Genomic DNA, 17931 nt, shown 5'->3' on the forward strand with positions numbered 1-17931 from the left:
CAGCCGCGTCGCGTCCACCCTGGATGCACCATGTGCACCGTCTTTCTTACTCGATGGCCGTGGTTGCTGGCACAGAAACTAGTCGCCTCAACTCGCTCTTGTAACAATCTGCACGCCGTCCACGTTCGTCTCTCACTACCGCGACCGCTCAAGCATCCCCCCGTCCCCTTCAACGCCACAGTCTCTCGTCTCACATCCGACCGAGCCGCGTAGCTCGTCTGCTCGTCTGCACCGCTCCCCGCGCTCTCCTTGCAGCCCTTGTCGACGACTTGGACTATTCTAGGGCTGCTACTCCGCCCCACCACGCATACATGCACTCCGCTCGCTGCTCTCCCTCTCGCTCGATGACTCTGGCTGCATCTCCGCCCTCGCCTCCGCCCTCTCCCACCACCGGGCGCTCTCCCGCTCGTATAGGCGCCCACTCTCGCTCCCTTGGGCAGCTCCTCTACCGGTACGTCTGTGCCTTTGCTACTAATACAACATATGATACTGACATCCGCTCGAGCACAGATTTGCATTTTGAAGGCGCGAAGCGCCCGCACACAGTGCCAGCCGCGTCGACGCGTCCGCGGCGCCCACTCGCGGGAAGCAGAACGCGCGTACTAACCCGGTACGAAACGTCGCGAAATAGAACGAGACCCACCGTGTTTGTAGGATCGGCGAAGGAGCCAAAACGATCCGGCCAGCGGTTCAAAAAAGCGCAGACAGCGACCGTCGACGCGCCCTCACTGTACACACGGCCGTCGCGACCAACGACGCATATCCCCCACTCCCAACGCACCCCTGGAAGTCCCCAAGTCGTCGTACACGACGTCCAGGCGTACCTAGCCGCTGGCTCGCAGAAGTGGCCCCAGTACGCCTTCCCCTCCCCCTCGGAGCTCTGTACGCCCGCTAACTCGCACCTTGTTCGTTCAGCGACAGCTTACATCATTACAAACGGTCCCTAAGACAACTTAAAGACGTGCTACAAGAGCTACAAGCCGCGACGTCGCGCGCAATCTCTTTCGCGCACTGCGACGTCCAAGGGCGCCTATCTGCCGTCTTCCCTCCTCCATCCTCCCGCCGGCCTCCCTCGACCCCGGCTGCCCGAATTGCGGCGCGAATTGCATGACCGACCTGAAGAAAGGTCAGTTCGCGCACTCATTTGCACGTTTGAAAGTGCTCACCGCCAGAATCCACACGGCCCACACCCCAGCCGGCCGCGATCACCTCCAATCGGCGTAAGACCTTCGACGATCGACCAGACGAGCCGTATCAGGTCGAGTTAGTAATCTTATTGATGCAGGGAGATGTGCTGACTCACCAGTGCTCAGACGTTCGCGCTGTAGGGCGCATACGCGTGCTCCTGACGCCACGGACATCAATTAACGTCTCCGGCGGCACAGGCCCTCCGACGGCGCGAACGAGCAGCTACATGCGATTACGATAGGACAGGCCCTGCTTCTATCACTCCCGCTGCGCGTCTCAACCCTCGCCCGCTCCCTCAAGACGACCTGGCCGGGGCTGGACCTCACGGCGCGAACCTACGATCCTGGCCAGTCAGTGCAACACTCGCCTCGAAACGAGCTGATCTCGACGACTGCGAACTCGTCGACACGTCCCCAGCCGACTGCACTCGCCTGCACATGCGGAACAGTCAGCGGTGAGGCTTACGCGGCGAGCATGGATCCAGTACGCACCGCGAGCCAAGCCTCGTGTCTCCGCGAATCCCGACGCTCTGACAGCGGTAAGAACTCGTCAGCCGTGCACCGGAGTGTCGCACGCGGGCTCACCAAAGCCGGGGCCGTGTCGCGTACGGCGTCGACAGCGCAGAATAGGCGGCAGGCACTAGCAAGCTGGAGTTAGACGATGCGGAGCGGAAATGGCTGGGGACGACGTACACGAGAGACGGCCGGACGAGATGAGTGCGGGGCACACGCGCTCGCCGCCGCACAGTGCTTACACACCAGCAGCATGCAGGATGTGCGATGTGCGAAGCGAGGGTGGAGGGCGAGTAGAGGGTGTCGTGCCGCTCGACGAGGACGTGCGCCCAGTTTATATACGACCCCGCACGGACCACGTTCGGCACGCACAAGGCGCCCTTGCCCTCGCTGAGCCCGCCCCACATGGACCCCCGAGCCGGAGACTTTGGCGCGAACTGGCTGTCTTGTGCGTGTAGTGCTGCTCGCAGCACCGTCCGGCGTCCCGCCGTCTACCCTGCCCAGCCAGAGTATCTCAGCAGAATCCTGCCCGCCGCTGTAGACAGCGCCTGTGCTGCGAAATGAGTCCTGCTGAGGCTTTCCCCGCCCCTTCCGACCCTTCCGACCCTGAACGACCGCGGGCTCACTCGAAACACCTCGGGCCGCATACGAGCTCGATCTCTAGAGCGGCAGCCGCGACGCGAGGCTGTTTGACGGGCTCACGCACCCCGCGATGTTGCATGCGGATGGCATTGCAACACCGCGAACCCGCCGCGGCGAGCATCAACCTGCAAATGAGCGCGACTTGGACATCTAGGCACGAGCTAATCATCCTGGGCCCACATTCCTGCCTTCGCCGCGCTCGCACGCCGTCCCACTGCCTGTCGAGATTACAAACAGTCTTACGAGCTCCTGGCTCGCTCGACAACCACTGCCCTATGTTTAGTCAACCGAATCTTGTACATACGCTCGCTGCGCCGTCTGCCCGACGCTTCCGGATGGTTCTCGAAATACAACAGCCTACATGCTCCGTTCACGACACGGTCCTGCTCGGGTGTCCCGACAATGGACATTGCGATCTCCGCCTGCCTTGGCTGCGCTTTGCGAGATGTTTCGTCTGTCGCACCGTCCGCTCATTTCGCCATCGGTGATGTTCTGATCAATTGCGGTATGTATTGGGCAGTGTAGCAGTGAGTTCGCCGTGTGTGCTCAGAGATCTTGCAAGTAGATTAGCTGTACGGTAGTCCTTTGTGTTCGAGCAGGCTCAGTCAACACTGTGTGTATGCCTGGGATGTTGATACTGGGAACACAATATCACCGAATTCGAGTCGCGCAGCTTGCGTGAACGGACGCTGATCGAGCGGGTACATTGTAAGCTGCAAACATGATCATGTCTTGACTAATGCAACAAGGGACTCGTCAGGAATACCTTCCCCCAAAAATTACGCCGAAAGATATAGAAAACCGCGTAAAATGACCAGTTTCGTGTATCTTAGACATTTCAGTGATCTCCTCGTAAATCAGCTCGTTTGGAGGTCCCCCCACTGTAAAGCGGCGTATTTCGTGCATATCGACATAATACACTGTTGTCTGAACTGGCGTGATCTTGCACATCCCATTGTTTTACGCATATTTCCTTGTAATGGCCATTTTCTATGGGTCTAATTTCTCGCGCTTTCACACGAAATATGCGGCTTTACAACTCATATTGCTGCACATAGGGCAGACGGTTTTACGGTAACAAGCAGTAGGCAAGCGATGGTGGCGACTCGGAGGCGAGAGACTAAGTATGTATGATAAAGGGCGAACAGTATTATGCTAACCTACTAGCGAAGAGCGTCACAGGTACGGCCGGAGGAGAGCAAGGCATGCGCAGCCACGAGAGTGACATGGACACAGAAATGGAGGTGGCGCGGAGAGGGTAGGTACTAAGGGGGCGCAGGAAGGGGATTCACAGCAGTGCACAGAGTAGCGAAGGAAGAGGCGGCGGCGCAGCCCCAAGTGTAAAAAGGTAACGTCTGCCATACAAGATCGTGCCCCGGTGACGAGATGAGTCGGATATACGGCGGCATGAAGCAGGACGCCACAGTAACGCGAACACGGCGAAGAGCCTGAGCGGTGGAGAGTGGTGGATAGTAGCGAGTGTGGGGAGTAGCGCGGAGGTGACGCAGCGACGGGAACAGTATATGCATGGCGGAAGACGTGGCGGTGGGCACAGCGAAGGACCTGCGAGCGACGCGAATAGGACCTGCGAGCGACGTGGATGTGTGGCAGCACTGAGCCTAGGACACACCGTGGGCACACCGGTGGCAACGAGTGTAGCAATCTGTCGCCGGGGCCTTGCAAAGCGATGCGAACGGTTGCGCTGACACCCGGCGGTATGTACTATGAAGCTGTCTGTGTAGAAGCCGATTCAGCGAGAGGCTCAGCGGCGTAGATAGAAATGACGCACGGCATTGGCGGGAGCGAAATATAGACAGGAATATAGGGTATACTACCGACGGAGCCTTCAGCGTGACTTGATGATCATGCGTTGGCAGCAGCTGCGATGTTGGCCCAATCGACGTTGGCGAGGATGGCATTGTGTGCGACACCATGGGGCTGCTGCTGGTTCAACACAGCGTTCCCGCCCCTGCGTACAAAGCATTAGCCAAAGAGGGCCAACCGCAGAGCAATGAGGCACTCACGATGCTGTCATACAAATCTCATGCATGAGCGCATGATACGTCCCTAATGCGGTGATGCGTAAGTTGGCGAGGATAATCATGTTAGATTTGTATGCATTGTGCAGGGTCGTTACAGAAAAACTCGCTAATGCGATCGCCGTCGGCCGTCGCAGGGTTGATATGGTCGATTAGGACTGAATGGATCTGCAGTACAGATGAGGATACGTAGCAGCACACTCGGGGTGATGTACGCACCGCATTAACTGCCAGGGCTAGCATCGCATCCGGAATCTCGAGCTCATGAGGTGCAGTAGGCAAGGACGAGGTGAACGTGCCAAGATTTTGAGTACCAATCTTGAACGGCTGTGATTCACCAAAAAAGAGAGCCCGCAGTACGTCTGGAATCCCGGGCCCACTGAACGGCCGCGTGTACAGGAACTCGTTCTGCGCAAGCAAATCAGTGATATGTCCTTATACGAAAAGGTTTTGCGGCGTACGTTGGGCAAGAATGGATACAGGAAATTGCTGCTTTCCAGCAACTTGGGCAACGTCGCTTTGGGCATGTTAGACAAGTGGACCGCCGACGGGTATGCACTAGAGGCAGCCTTCTTGATCTCTCCACAGTAGAGGCGCAGGCGAGCCGCCGTCTGTAAGTGTCAGAGATTTAGTCAGGATAGATGATCTCGCGAAAACGTGAGGGTAAGTTGCTCACGTAGCTCCGGAGTGGCGCAACGTAGTGGCGTTCCGATCCGGCCTCAAGACGATGAGCTATGTCGTTTTCCCAAACATATCCAAGGTCTTCTGCTGCCCCTATGAGAGCACCTAGCGAGATCTGATCGATACCTTGCGATCCCAATGGCGTCACCATCGCATCAGTCTCCTCCAGGTCACCGGGGTCAGTGATACAGATGCCGTCGCCCATGGCAATGTGTGTCATGCCGTGCTCGAAGCTGGCCTTCAAGACTTGCTTGACCTCTTTCCGGCATTTATTGAGACGCACATTCCAAGTATTCTTCGACACGTGCTTGAGTGCACGAGATATGTCGGTGCGTGCCATCCAAGGCGTAGAGTCAGAGTCGGAGTCGGAGTTGGAGTCGGTTTCGGACCCTTCCGCATCCGATCCGCCCTGTGCCACTTGCTTGGGCTTCTTGTGCATCTTAGTGGCAGAGACGACGGGCATCTGTCCAAGAATTAGTACAGCGTAGAGGTGTATCAATCCTGAGCACATCTATTCTTCTTCTTCAAGCTTCTGCTCCCGCCGGCTCTTCTTTACCGTGACCTATCATCATGGTGTACTAGGTCGTCAATATCCGACCCTGATCTCATAGCGTACGACACATACCACAGCCTCCTCGCCGCCTGGTGCAGCGGTGCGGATCACGGCAGCTAGAGGAGCAGAAGCAATGGCGCGACCTGAGGTATCAATATATTGGGGAATGGATTTGAGTCATGTTGAAGCCACGTTACCTGACTCAGAGACAGGCACAAGCTCGCCAAACGAGACGGCCTAGAATGCCACGTTAGATCACGACGATTCAGTGGGTACTGCTTATGCGCACCTCAGCGGCGAGATCATCAAGCCGCCCTTCATCTTGTGGCTCCGGAACCTCGCCGTCGTCCTGCTCTTCTTCTTGCTCTTCTTCTTCAGCCCCTTCGTTATCCTCCCCATCCTCGTTGACCAGCTGCTCCCGATCCATGGCAGTCTTCAAGATGGGCTCGTCTTTAGAAGACGGTTCGTCGACATTGATGCGCTTGAGGGCGCCCCTTCGCTCTGGACCTGTACAGATTATCACATAAGATACACCAGATATAATAATGTAACACTAAGACAGGATGGACTTGCCTTTCGATGGCGCCGGACTCGGAGGAGGAGGTGCAACCGCAGGCGACGCCCGAGCAACAGGCGCCGTAGGAGCCTTAGGCCGCAGCTTCACACTCTTATTGTTCTTGTGCTTCTTCTTAGCTGGTTCTGCAGCGTTCGGGACGGCTTCCGTACCTTCTACTATGAGTGGCAAGAGATGAATTCCAAACAGGATGCTTGGGTGAGTGCGAGAAGCGAGGTACTCACCTTCCTTATCGGGTGCCGCAGTAGCAACACTTGACGGCGCGCGCTTGCGGCGCTGTCCAGCCTTCTCACCGGGAGCTCTTGCTGTAGCTGCTGCGTCGACGTCCATCATGTCTGATCAAATCTACAGGTTAGCTCGTCTGTCATAGGAATGTGCAGTGCGTAGCCTACCATTACTGGTGTCAGGAGCTGCCGGACTTCTGTCGCTGCCAGTGGGTTTTGCTGGACGATTGGGTCCGACTGTACGACCCATAGAGCCAGCTGCGGTGGTTTGCACGCGTGTCGATGCGATGTCTGTGTTCGAGATCATATGTGAGTATCATGAAACTGCTCGAGTTGACATAGACTGACTTCTGCTGGTGGTAGCACTTCGACGAGCGGGCCTTGTTGTGCCGCCCGCTAGTGTCGCTGGGGCAGGAGTGCGTGGCTCATTCTATGGTGTTTAAATATGTATGTGGGGCAGGTAAACATGAAGGAATGCTCTTACCGCAGCTGCAGTACCTCGCTTCCGAGTGCGAGCAGAGACAGGCGTATCTGAACCGTCGGCCATTGATGAAAGCGTGCAGCAAACGGAGGTGAGTTGTGAATTATTCGAGGATATTGTTTGGTGATGTTTGACGAATTATTGATGGTTGGAATGAATGTGTCGAGAGAGTAAGGAGCGTAGCAGGCAGAGGGACGGGAGTCCTGAGAGAAGGGGGTGGTCAGAGAACAAGAGCCGCTGGCAGACGATGCGCTCGGCCTGCCCATAATCCCCCTGCATGGCGCAGCAAACTGATCTGGTCCGTCTCCACTCTGAACTGATGTTTATTCCGCTGTGCTTATTTTGTGGCGCCGCCATATTCTGGACTTACCTAGGATTTCGAGCCCCGGCGCTTATCAGAATACACATACATTCTCTTCTGCGCTCCTCTGGTTTACCACTCGCTGTGCATCAACGCCGGCTCCCACCATTCTCTACACAATGAGATGGTCCTGCTCGGGCTGCTCTAAAACATTCGAAAGGGAGAGGGACCTTGGGCAGCACCTAACGAAGACAAAAGCTAAGTCTTGTAAGGCCGCGCGGAAGCTGCGACAGCCTGTCCTACCCAACATCACTCGTCCCCGCCAATCCAATCACACAGCCGCCCCTGTCTCTCCGGTTCCAGCTTCTCCGCCTGCAAATGGCGCCCCAGGACCCTCTCACACGGTCCCGAACGAGAGCGAGGATGAACCACCTCCTGTTCCGTTTGAAGGAGACTTCTATGGCGACGACTATAACGCGCAGGACTTCCCGGGATTTGGCGATGACGATGCCAATGCTGCGCCATCTGCGCTGTCGCATCGGGCCCCTAAAGTCCAGGAAGACAGTGAGGAGGAGGACGATGCGGATGAAGAGGAAGCTGTAGGACTCGACGCCCTTGCCGGCGAGGATATCCATCTCGAGCAACCGGACCCTGTCGATCACGCTCAGCCACCCTTGCCAGAACGCGTCTCCCCTGTACCCTCCGCCGTAGATCCCGACGTGATCATGGGCGATCCTCCACACAATGAGGGCGGCAGAGATGCAGAGGATCATCATCGAGCACCCGCACCTGGCGGTGTCGAAGCTGCAGCGCACGATCGCCTCCGTTCCAAATCGGTTCACGTCGATCACTTTGGCGGCCAAGCCGGTGCTCCTCTCCCATCTCAGACATCACCCGCCTCCGCCTCAGGCTATCGTGCCTACGGCAGCAATGTAGGCGGGAGCAGCGACAACCCGTATGCGCCATTTCGGTCTGAACTGGACTGGAGGGTTGCTGAGTGGGCAAAGAGGCGTGCCCCTACATCTAATGCATTCTCAGAATTGCTTGCGATCAAAGGGGTGAGTGCACGTTTACAAACGTGTGTATTATTGATTCTCAAAAGTTTGCATAGCTCATCGAAGCCCTGGGGTTATCCTATAAGAATGCGAAAGAGCTCAATAACGTCATCGACGCAAAACTACCTCATCACCGTCCTGCCTTCACACGCCTCGAGGCCGAGGTCATGGGGGAGAAGTTTGAGATGTACAGTGCGCGTAACGTCCTCGGATGCATCATCTCTCTGTATAGCGACCCGGAGCATGCACGCTACCTCTGTTTGGCCCCAGAACGACACTATGCGGATGGCGACAAGACGATACGGCTCTACCATGACCTCCATACCGGACAGTGGTGGTGGTCTGTACAGGTTCGTGACATGCTTATCCGACTATATCCATTGCTTACTGTGTCACTGCGCCTCGTTTAGAGGCAGCTAGAGGCCGACAAGGCAGGCGCGACCGTCATCCCCGTGATCATCTCCTCGGACAAGACACAGGTCACGCTATTCCGCAACAAATCGGCCTATCCAGTCTACCTGACGATTGGCAACCTCCCCAAAACCATCCTATCGAAGCCTCGACGGCAGGGCCAGATCTTGCTTGCGTACCTCCCCACAAGTCGCCTTGAACACATCACAAACAAGACTGCACGCCGTGGCGCTCTCAACACTTCCACCCATGCATGAGGTACTTACTTGCACCCCTGCAGTCTGCGGGTCTCGATGGTATCCTCATCGCCAGTGGCGATGGTCTCGTGCGTCGATGTCACCCAATCCTGGCGGTGTACGTCGGCGACTACCCTGAGCAGTGCCTTGTCAGCCGCATGTACTCTGGCGACTGCCCGGTCTGTGAATCTCCGCACTCCTCCCTTGGCGACAACCCTTCCGAGCCGTATCTAAACCGCGACTTCGAAGCATCGCGGAAGGCTGCGAAATTGCCACACCGGATCGGTTCGCTGAAGCATGCGCTGCGGAGAGGATCAAGCCTGTACAGCATCCCTTCTGGGAAGATCTTCCAAACATCGACATATTCCAATCAATCGCATCCGACGTCCTCCATCAGCTGTACCAAGGTGTCTTCAAACATCTGGTGGCATGGCTCAAGGACGCTTGAGGAGCATCGGAGCTCGACGCACGCGTTGCCCGCCTTCCACCAAACCATGGGATTCGGATCTTCTACAAAGGTATCAGCTCTCTCTCGCGGGTCAGCGGTGCCGAGCATCGTCAAATCAGTCGCTTCCTACTGGGTGTCATCATCGACATGAATCTGCCTGGTGGACGCGACGCGAGTGCACAGCTCGTACGTGCGACACGTGCTCTCCTGGACTTCCTCTTCATGGTGCAGTACCCGATTCATTCGGCCGAGACTCTGGATGCCCTCGACAGTGCGCTCTCCGCGTTCCACGACGACAAGGATATCTTTATCACTCTTGGTGTCCGCACAGGCTTCAACATCCCCAAGCTCCACTCGCTACAGCGCTACGTCCGATGCATCAAGCTCTTCGGAACCACGGACAAGTACAACACCGAGACGTCAGAGCGCCTGCACATCGACTTCACGAAGGATGCGTACCGTGCTACAAACCACAAAGACGAGTATCCACAAATGACGAGGTGGCTGGAACGCCGTGAGAAGATCGCCCATCACTCCAACTACGTTCTTTGGCGCATACAACAGGTCGCTGTTGGTCCGCGACCTCTCAACGCTCACCACGGCATTCGCTGGCATGCCCCGGACATGACACACGCGCTCGACATCAAGATGACTCGGCATCCGTCTCGGAGGGCCGTCCCACTGGCCGAGGTCATCTCTCTATCTCACTACGGTGCCCGTTTCTTCACACCTGCCCTGACACGCTTCATCGTACAGTGGCGGCACCCCGAATGGACTTCCCGGCAGGTTGAATACCACGCAGACGACTTCATTCTACCTTTCGAGCGCCTCCCTGTATTCCACCGCATCAAGTTTTGGAATGAGGCCATCTATGGGAAGGAAACCGTCGACTCTGTGCATGTTCATCCACGCCAGACTCACGATGGAGCGTCTCGTGAGATTGTCACTCCTGCACGTTTCGACACCGTCCTCGTACGCGTGCGCGGTGTTCCCGAAGAGGGCTCACAAACGCGAACTTGGACTCACGGTTGTAGTCTGAATGGTAAGCCTACTTTTTACTCCATGCTTCGCACAAGGGCCAGTCATCTGATATGTAAGTATTCCTTATAGATGTACGTGTTGCCCAAGTGCGGCTCGTCTTCTCGCTCCCTGATGCGATCCTTGACTATCTTTTCCCGGTTGCTGCTGGTGTTCAACGGCCTCCTCGCCATCTGGCGTATGTCGAGTGGTTCTCGAAGTTCTCTGCGACGCCCGATCCGAACTCTAGGATGTACAGGGTGGTTCGGACGATCCAAGGCGGCGAACGTGTGGCCTCAGTCCCCCCCGTGGGTCTCATAGAGCGGAGCGCCCACTTGATCCCCAAGTGGACTCACAATGTTCCTCGAAACTGGACATGCGAGAACGTGCTCGAGCAGTGTGGGACGTTCTATGTCAATCCGTTCCAGGATGGGCATATTTACTTCAACCTATATTAGAATTGCATTACTTGTACACCTCGTTTGATTCGTGACGCATCCCGGCGCCGCATGTCAATACTGGGGCCGTCATCGTTACCTGACCGCATGCATTCCCAGGTATACGGCCGGGTTCGAACGCTCTTCGGAAACCGGTGCTCTCCAAGTGCGGCGCACTGCTGAGCGTGAGTATCACGACCCTTGCTTCGCGGCCACACAACTCGAATGCTGAGCGCTGGTCATAAGATGACTTCTCACTCAATCTCATCGAAAAACGCTCGATTTTTAAGTATCCCAAGATTTTACATGCCTTTACGCAGAATTACGGCGCATTTCATGAAATGTGCGTATTCCAATGTAATATTTGGAGGAGGGTTTTCCTGATGGATCTTGCGTCACATCGAGCAGGCTCGCTTAGGCGCATGCAAACGCTTGATATTCATCTCGGCAGAGTGGACGGCCTGCAATTCAGATACGGGCTTCGGAAAGTGATCATAAATCTAAGCGCACACCGAGTGCCTAACAAGCAAGCTTCAAGACACTCGCAGTGGGAATGTACTGGGCATGCACTTGCCCGGGCCTTGCTGTGCTCAAGGACACATTAGTGCGGAGGCGCAAGGTGGCAACAACACTAGAGCACACCAGTCAGTAGAGAACTACACTACAAAATTGCGGAGATCGGACGGGGAGCCTCACGCGGACGCATAGGCGGACGTGTCCCGGAGAGGCCGACTCTGTTGGTTCCATTTGAGACTCGCCGCTGCGCTGAATGTGTCCTCGCACGCGACCTGCGGAGATTCTCTTTCAGCCGAGATCTACGCAAACGAACCCGTTTCTCACCTGGTCATCCGTCAAAACTTCATATGGGTCCTGCGTGGACCGCATTCGCATTCTGCTCGTGCACCTACCACGCTCGCACGTTCACCTCCACGCTGCACCGTGTCTGAACTTCCCATCGTCATCTACGAGCCACCCCGGGACGATGCCAAGAGGCGGAGGACTGCGCGCGAGGTCTCTCGATCCAAAATGCAAGACCGTCTGAACGGGAAAGTCTGTGAGTGTCTGTTTCTCCGCGCGAACAACTGCAGCGTGCTTACCCGTTCGTGCAGACGACCTATCCGACGGTGAGCTCACGCAGATGTCATATGTGCCCTTGCGCTATGCCCGCTAGATCGTCTCGGAGATTGGCTTCAAGATTGTCGGCTGGCCGGCGGACGTCTCGTTCACGGACCTGAGCGCCATCGGCGGTGGCGTCCGGACGCTCGACGATCTCCTCGCGCGATGGGATTTGCCGGACGGGCACCCCCGCAAGCTGCGCTTCCAGCCGGCCTCGCGCGAAGACCGGGAGAATGCCGAACGCAACCCGGACAGCGTCCACCCCACGCCCCACTATCTGCCGATGTTGAGGAGGAGGGCCGCTGCCGCCAAAAAGAGATCTGCCGACACCGAAGTCACTTCCGTGGTATACCATCCAGAGGACATGGGGTACGTCGGCCACGAGACGACATCCACGGCACCGCCCAAGCCACAGGCCCCGGGCGAGAGGCAGCAGCGGGAGGACGTCACAAAGCGGCGGGCGCGGAAGTCCGACACGGAGACGAACGTGCGGCCAAGGCGGGAGAAGCCCGCAGTCTAGAGCATGCCGTTCGTGCTCCCAGGGGTGGACAAGACGACGGGCGGCGGTGGCGATGGGCGGGTGGCGAAGCGGCGGCGGCTGAATGAGCTCGCAGTGGTTGACGCGATCGCCAAGTTTGACCTCTCGGTGGACTTTGGTGGTATGCACGCCGACCCTGACTCGAACTAGATCGAGTCTGCGGGGCACAGTGAGCACGCGACGGACCCGATCAAGTCCACGTTGGACATCGAGTGGGACTGACGCGGGCAGTGTTCGCGCTGCGTACGAGCTGCGTACGAACGGGTCGGTGGATTGGACACTAATCTACTTCACATTTGTCATAATTCGTCGGTATTTGCTAGAACGGTGGTGAGACACAGCGCGGAGGAGTGCAGTAGTGAGAGACGGACAATCGGACGGTGTGTGCTTCGAACTACGCCGTGTGCCAGATTTGGCATTTTGATCGAGGCCCCAGCTCAAGGGTCCTCACGCCGCCCGTGTTCGAAGCGGGTGGCACGTAAATCGCGCGGAATTGGTCGACGCGGTGCCTCCGCGCAGCGTGTGCAGAACCGGCTGGGAAATAGCTTGCGAGCGCAGCCGGTGGTGCACCCTGAAATGACCTAATCCGGGCTATACAACGACTAGCCCCGCGCGTCCGCCCTGATCTATGAGCTCGCTTTACGTTCTCTCGCGGAGCGCGGAAAAACCCGGTGCTCACCGACGTGGTCTCGCTGAGCTGTCTCCGCCTCGCGTCTTTCCTCCCCACCGCCATCCGCCCGCTCGATGTGTCTCCTCCTCCTTCGACGCTCGCTGCTTGCTTTGCACGCCTCCCCCCTTTTCTTTCGGGATCTGGCGCGTCCGGGTTCTCGCCCCCCACGAGGACGCTACCTCAGCACCTCTACGACGCAGTCTGTGGAAGACGTCTCAGCATGAACACAGTCATTGCAGCCCAGGCTCACCGGCAGCAGGAACAGCCACAGTCGAGCGGTCCGACATTGTTTCCAGGTGCCACGCACTAGGGCGTGCCAGGGGGTACGGAGAGCCCATATGTGACCGCGTGGATACCCCTGAAGCAACGCAGCCACTCGCTGGAGTGTAGCAGACGTGGCGGGATGGCGGCACGAATGCGATTCCGTGCAGCAGGACGACGGCGCGGGCAAGGTTCCGCGCCGCGAGGCGAAGGAAGTGCGCTGTAAAAGGTAAGCACACGTTGATGCTCTGTACACAATCTCTTCGCTCACCACGGCGGCGGTACGCTCAGGCGCTCGGACAAGTGTGCAAGCGGGGTGCGAGCGCCACGTCGACGCGTGGCAGAGGACCGCGTGGCAGAGGACGCCGTTCCAGCGCTCGCGCTGCACGATGAGAGTGTGCTACGCCGACTCTCAAGCTTTCCTTTTTGCGGCCACGAGCCGTGTCAAGACGCAGCCAGCGCGGCGCACCGGACGGCGGAGAACACTGCAACGGAACCGGTGAGTATATTGTTCCCCGCTGCACATGGCAGAGGCTTACCGAGGCATATGCAGATGACGGACGATTGGCGGGGTCGAGACCAGGGCGTCGAGTAGGACGACTGTAGGACACCGCGATGATCTCGCTAGGCTGGCCACGGTCCCCGGGAGTCCGGGACCGTCGCCTTCGGCAAACACAGCGCCCATCGACATCGAGGCCTTCCCGGAGCGGCGGGCCAAGAGAGACGGCGGAGGCGAGTCAGTGGGGTCGAGTAGATGGTGGCGGTGCGAGAGTCAGTTGCGAACTTCGAAGCCGCACACGGGTTGTTGCGCCGTGTGGGCGTCTACAGATGTGTCGTCCTTCTCTTGTCTCCCCACGACCGCGCGGCGGGCTCTGAGGTACGTCCTGCGCTGCAGAGGTAGGCTGATGCTCGCTCACACCGTTTATGACACAGAGAGTCGCGATGCGAGCGTCTGAGTGCAGCCAGGAGCAGCTCGAGTTCAGCCAGGGCTCCCGGGCTGCTCTGGACACTTCCACGCTCGATTTCGCGAGCACGCAGGCACAGAATCGCGTTGTTCTAATCTCACGCATACGATACAACAACGGAATCCCCATCTACGCGATCTGAGCGCCCCGCGGCTGCGGCAAGCGATGCGGCGCTGGCTCAGCTTCCGCGGCCTGTTCGTGTACCCTCGAATCTCTCGCTTTCGATTCCGCGACGACGCCGCATCACAGTCGCGTCCCAAAAGCAATGCAAGGTATAATGAACCTCAGGGAGACCCACGACCACCCCAGCGCGCTCCACACTCATGGTCGAGCTGAGGGTGCGGAGCAGGCGCCTATCTGCGCGTTGTCCGCCCGTCGACTCTGCGGGGTTCCCGGTGGCCACGGCCTGCGCGGAGAGCCTCGGGAACGCGCTTACGCATTCTTTTTATAATATCGAGGGTATTACTCGTGTTTCTTCCACGGTGCGAGGTTTCTAACACTCCCGGCAGCGGTCCGAAGCGAGCCCGGCTGGTCTTGGCTCCCCAGGCTGATCTCGACGCCCTGTCTCTCAATTATCGCGATGACTCGTCGGAGAAGCGGCCTACGACTGGCCTCACAAGTACAGCACAACCCCAAGCCTTCAACGTACGCGATTCTGGCGTCTGAGGACCTCGGCGCCGTGTCCGAGGCTGGAATACACGCCGAGCCGGAAGATCGTGCGGGACAGCCGGATGGCTATGGGCGGGAGCGCAGCGCCAGCGTTCCCAGCGCCACAATTCAAAAGGCGGGACCCCAATCATGGGTACGTCCATTGTACTCTTCGCTTTACACAACCACACAGGATGTCAATGACATTTTTGTTATAGCCGATGTCATCCCCTCGCCAACGCTCCACGGGGTCGATCTCGCCGCAACCGCTGACGCCTACTATATATCACGCACGCTCGATCGAGTCCGAAGAGTACGACATCCGTGCTGAACTCGCTGCTGAGGCCGCGGACGAGGAGAACGCGACGGCATTCTCGCCCAATCAATGTCCCCAGATGGGGTATGAGCATCGCATGCCCAATGATCCGAAGTCAGACCCAACACTGTCTCGGCTGCTCAAGAAGCGCTTGGAGGTCCTCGTGGATAGCTACGGACAGAGCAATGCTCAACTTATGGTTCTCAACGCCGAGATCTGCGCCCGTATCTCCTATCATGCCGAAGCGGACGTCGCACGCGAGGAAGGCTGGCCCCTGTCTCTAGACCCCGAACTGATCTCCACACGTGTCCTCCACCTTCAAGCTACTCGCCAGGACATTGTCGATAAACCCTCGAGCGCGTACATGTGGCAGATGCTCACCCGTGCTTACACCCCTCAGCTCACCCTCAAGATCATCGCCAGTCTCTTCGACAGCAGCCCGAGTCACCCACGCCTTGCGGAGCTAACGACGAGTCTTCGTGTCGGATAGTAAGTCGTTATGGTAGCTTGGTCCGATGTCCTCACACTAACATTTTTGACACATCTTAGCTACGGCGAGGTCAGCGAGGCGATTATCATGAGTGCTGTCGAACGCCTCTTTCCGCGACACATCTTGCAAGATGGGGACTTCCTGCCGTTCTCTGCAAAAGGATTTACACAACTCATTCTCGCCCCCGAGGCGGCACTGATGCTCATTGCCGAAGACCGCGCGGTCACGCTCGCAGAAGCGCGGCAAGTCGCGTTGTCAAGCTCCATGTATGGATACTTTCGGTTCCCATACGACACGGAGGATGGGTCAGCGACAGGCACTGGGTCAGCCCACGATGTCGTCCGGAACAATTTCCGTGAGATGAACGCTCGTAAGGTAAGACGGTCTCGATGAGGCTACCACAACACGCTCATCATCATATACATTCAGCCCCCTGCAAACAGGAAGGACGGCGTGAAGGCTCGCCCGCTGACTATACCCGCTGGTACCGCCATCCCGGCGCGTGTAGCCTCTACACCGCCCATCGCCGGATCGTCGAAAACCGGTGCTAATAACCCGTCGACGAAGCGCAAGGTCACTGCGCGCGCTCTTGCCAAAGGACGGGTCACCCGAGGTTCCACTGCGCGGGCCGCTGGCGAAATGGGAACTCAGTTGCTCACAGACGGAGATTTTCCCGAAGTGAGTCACTATGGTCTCTGAGCGGAATATCATCCTCACGCCCTTATCTTCAGCCGTCCCCGCCCAAGAAGGCCCGCAAGACCAACCACACCAGGGCAAGATAAGGGCGAAGTGAACCACCGCGACTCAGCTCTGCTTGGCCCGTCTGTCTCGCGAACATCTGGTCGATGCACCGGCAACTTTATCTCGCCTATCACCCGCTCGTCCTCAGGCTTCATCGTTTGCACTCTTAGCTTGTCTCTTGTCCTCCTACTCCTGCTCTCCCCCTTGCACACCTTCCGCTTGCCAGCATCTCTCAGTCGCCTGTGCCTGTCTCTCCGATCTCGCCTGCTTTGCCACCTGCATCTCTCGCCCGATTTGCCACCTGAACCACTCGTCTGCTTTGCGGCCTGCGCCTCTGATTTCTCTCGCTCGCCTTTGTTCCAGACCGTCTCCTCTGCAAGGCGTCCAATAGGTTGTTCACTTTCGCTCCGTTCCGCCCTGTTTCCACATCAAAAGGCGCCTCTGGGCCGTTCTAATATTTAAAAAAGCCCCTTGCTCCCGTAGTACGACCCTCGCGACTCCTGTTCAATGTTCTGTGTTGCCCCAGTACCCAAAAATGAACATGCAAGTTCGACCGTGCAGCGCGAGCGTTGGATGGACATTCGTCGACTATGTATGCATTTCTGAACTCCGCTGAACTCTAATGTGTCGCGTCCACGTCACCGCCTCTTCTCACTTCCTCGCTTGTCTCTCTCTCCACAACCTCAATCTGCTGGATCTCTCTCTGGTCTTATCTTCTCTGGAATCACCCATGCGACAGTCTCCTCTGCATGTCTCAACTTGCAGCGATGTAAATTTTAGCAAGATCTACTCGGATGTAGAATGCATACGCCACGGCCTTAGATGTTCGCCGACACAGACAACCTGCACTCGCGTAAGTCTGTCGCCTGTTTTTTCGTGCAGCACCCTTCTCGCCCACCTTTTTCTCCTCTCTTCCAGGTTGATGATCGGTCTTGGCGTCTTCCCTATCCGCGGCGGTGCGACGGTGTCTGCTGCAAGGACCGTCGCTCGGACGAATGCCAGCCGACAGCGTAGACATCGCGACCCACGGATCTGTATGTACGCCCTCGTCATCAACGAACAGGTCATTTCTTTACAACTTCCTACAGGTGTTCAATCACGTCTCGACTCCCTCCCCCGTCGTCGACATCACCATGCCTGCCATTCTGCAAGGACTCGAGGATATGTGAGTATCTAGCTCATTCCCATATGCAGCGGCCCTCATCCGCTCGCTCAACAGCCGTGTCGTCTTTATTGCGGTGCTCGTGATCGCGCCCGTGCCAGTCCGTCTTGCTCGCTAATATGCGTGCATGTCTTCGCATGGCTCCTGTATCTTCTGGCATGTGCATAGCCAGTGGGTGCGCGTGGCGCGCATTGCGTAGATGGTCAGTTCCCTCTCGTAAGCCCC

The 17931-nt window shown here is 57.6% G+C and overlaps 6 protein-coding genes across 6 annotated transcripts; 5 read left to right on the forward strand and 1 right to left on the reverse strand.

The window, feature by feature from the left end:
- Positions 1-4205: 4205 nt before the first annotated feature.
- Positions 4206-6720, reverse strand: TRAVEDRAFT_54523 (uncharacterized protein; the record flags this gene model as incomplete). Its single annotated transcript, XM_008047446.1, has 13 exons — positions 4206-4311; positions 4367-4409; positions 4480-4549; positions 4601-4789; positions 4843-4992; positions 5058-5525; positions 5619-5624; positions 5688-5731; positions 5813-5852; positions 5905-6122; positions 6207-6347; positions 6414-6524; positions 6582-6720. 13 exons carry the CDS (start codon positions 6718-6720, stop codon positions 4206-4208), a joined length of 1725 nt encoding a protein of 574 aa, XP_008045637.1.
- A 654-nt stretch (positions 6721-7374) lies between these two features.
- TRAVEDRAFT_41080 (uncharacterized protein) lies at positions 7375-10820 on the forward strand (the record flags this gene model as incomplete). Its single annotated transcript, XM_008047426.1, has 9 exons — positions 7375-7462; positions 7559-7710; positions 7753-8253; positions 8307-8600; positions 8661-8850; positions 8877-9123; positions 9147-9321; positions 9358-10387; positions 10456-10820. The coding sequence occupies 9 exons, from the start codon at positions 7375-7377 to the stop codon at positions 10818-10820; spliced, it is 3042 nt and encodes a 1013-aa protein (XP_008045617.1).
- Positions 10821-11825: 1005 nt separating this feature from the next.
- Positions 11826-12435, forward strand: TRAVEDRAFT_54526 (uncharacterized protein; the record flags this gene model as incomplete). The annotated part of the gene is made up of 3 exons (XM_008047447.1): positions 11826-11849; positions 11909-11923; positions 11971-12435. 3 exons carry the CDS (start codon positions 11826-11828, stop codon positions 12433-12435), a joined length of 504 nt encoding a protein of 167 aa, XP_008045638.1.
- A 1703-nt stretch (positions 12436-14138) lies between these two features.
- TRAVEDRAFT_54527 (uncharacterized protein) lies at positions 14139-14491 on the forward strand (the record flags this gene model as incomplete). The annotated part of the gene is made up of 2 exons (XM_008047448.1): positions 14139-14261; positions 14318-14491. The coding sequence occupies 2 exons, from the start codon at positions 14139-14141 to the stop codon at positions 14489-14491; spliced, it is 297 nt and encodes a 98-aa protein (XP_008045639.1).
- Positions 14492-15863: 1372 nt separating this feature from the next.
- TRAVEDRAFT_78039 (uncharacterized protein) lies at positions 15864-16091 on the forward strand (the record flags this gene model as incomplete). The annotated part of the gene is made up of 1 exon (XM_008047449.1): positions 15864-16091. A coding segment is annotated over one exon (228 nt), but the record flags the coding sequence as incomplete, so codon positions are not given.
- A 1448-nt stretch (positions 16092-17539) lies between these two features.
- Positions 17540-17824, forward strand: TRAVEDRAFT_54529 (uncharacterized protein; the record flags this gene model as incomplete). The annotated part of the gene is made up of 3 exons (XM_008047450.1): positions 17540-17578; positions 17633-17709; positions 17764-17824. 3 exons carry the CDS (start codon positions 17540-17542, stop codon positions 17822-17824), a joined length of 177 nt encoding a protein of 58 aa, XP_008045641.1.
- Between the last annotated feature and the right edge of the window lie 107 nt (positions 17825-17931).

Source organism: Trametes versicolor (genome assembly GCF_000271585.1).
Source record: "Trametes versicolor FP-101664 SS1 unplaced genomic scaffold TRAVEscaffold_19, whole genome shotgun sequence".
Taxonomy (NCBI): domain Eukaryota; kingdom Fungi; phylum Basidiomycota; class Agaricomycetes; order Polyporales; family Polyporaceae; genus Trametes; species Trametes versicolor.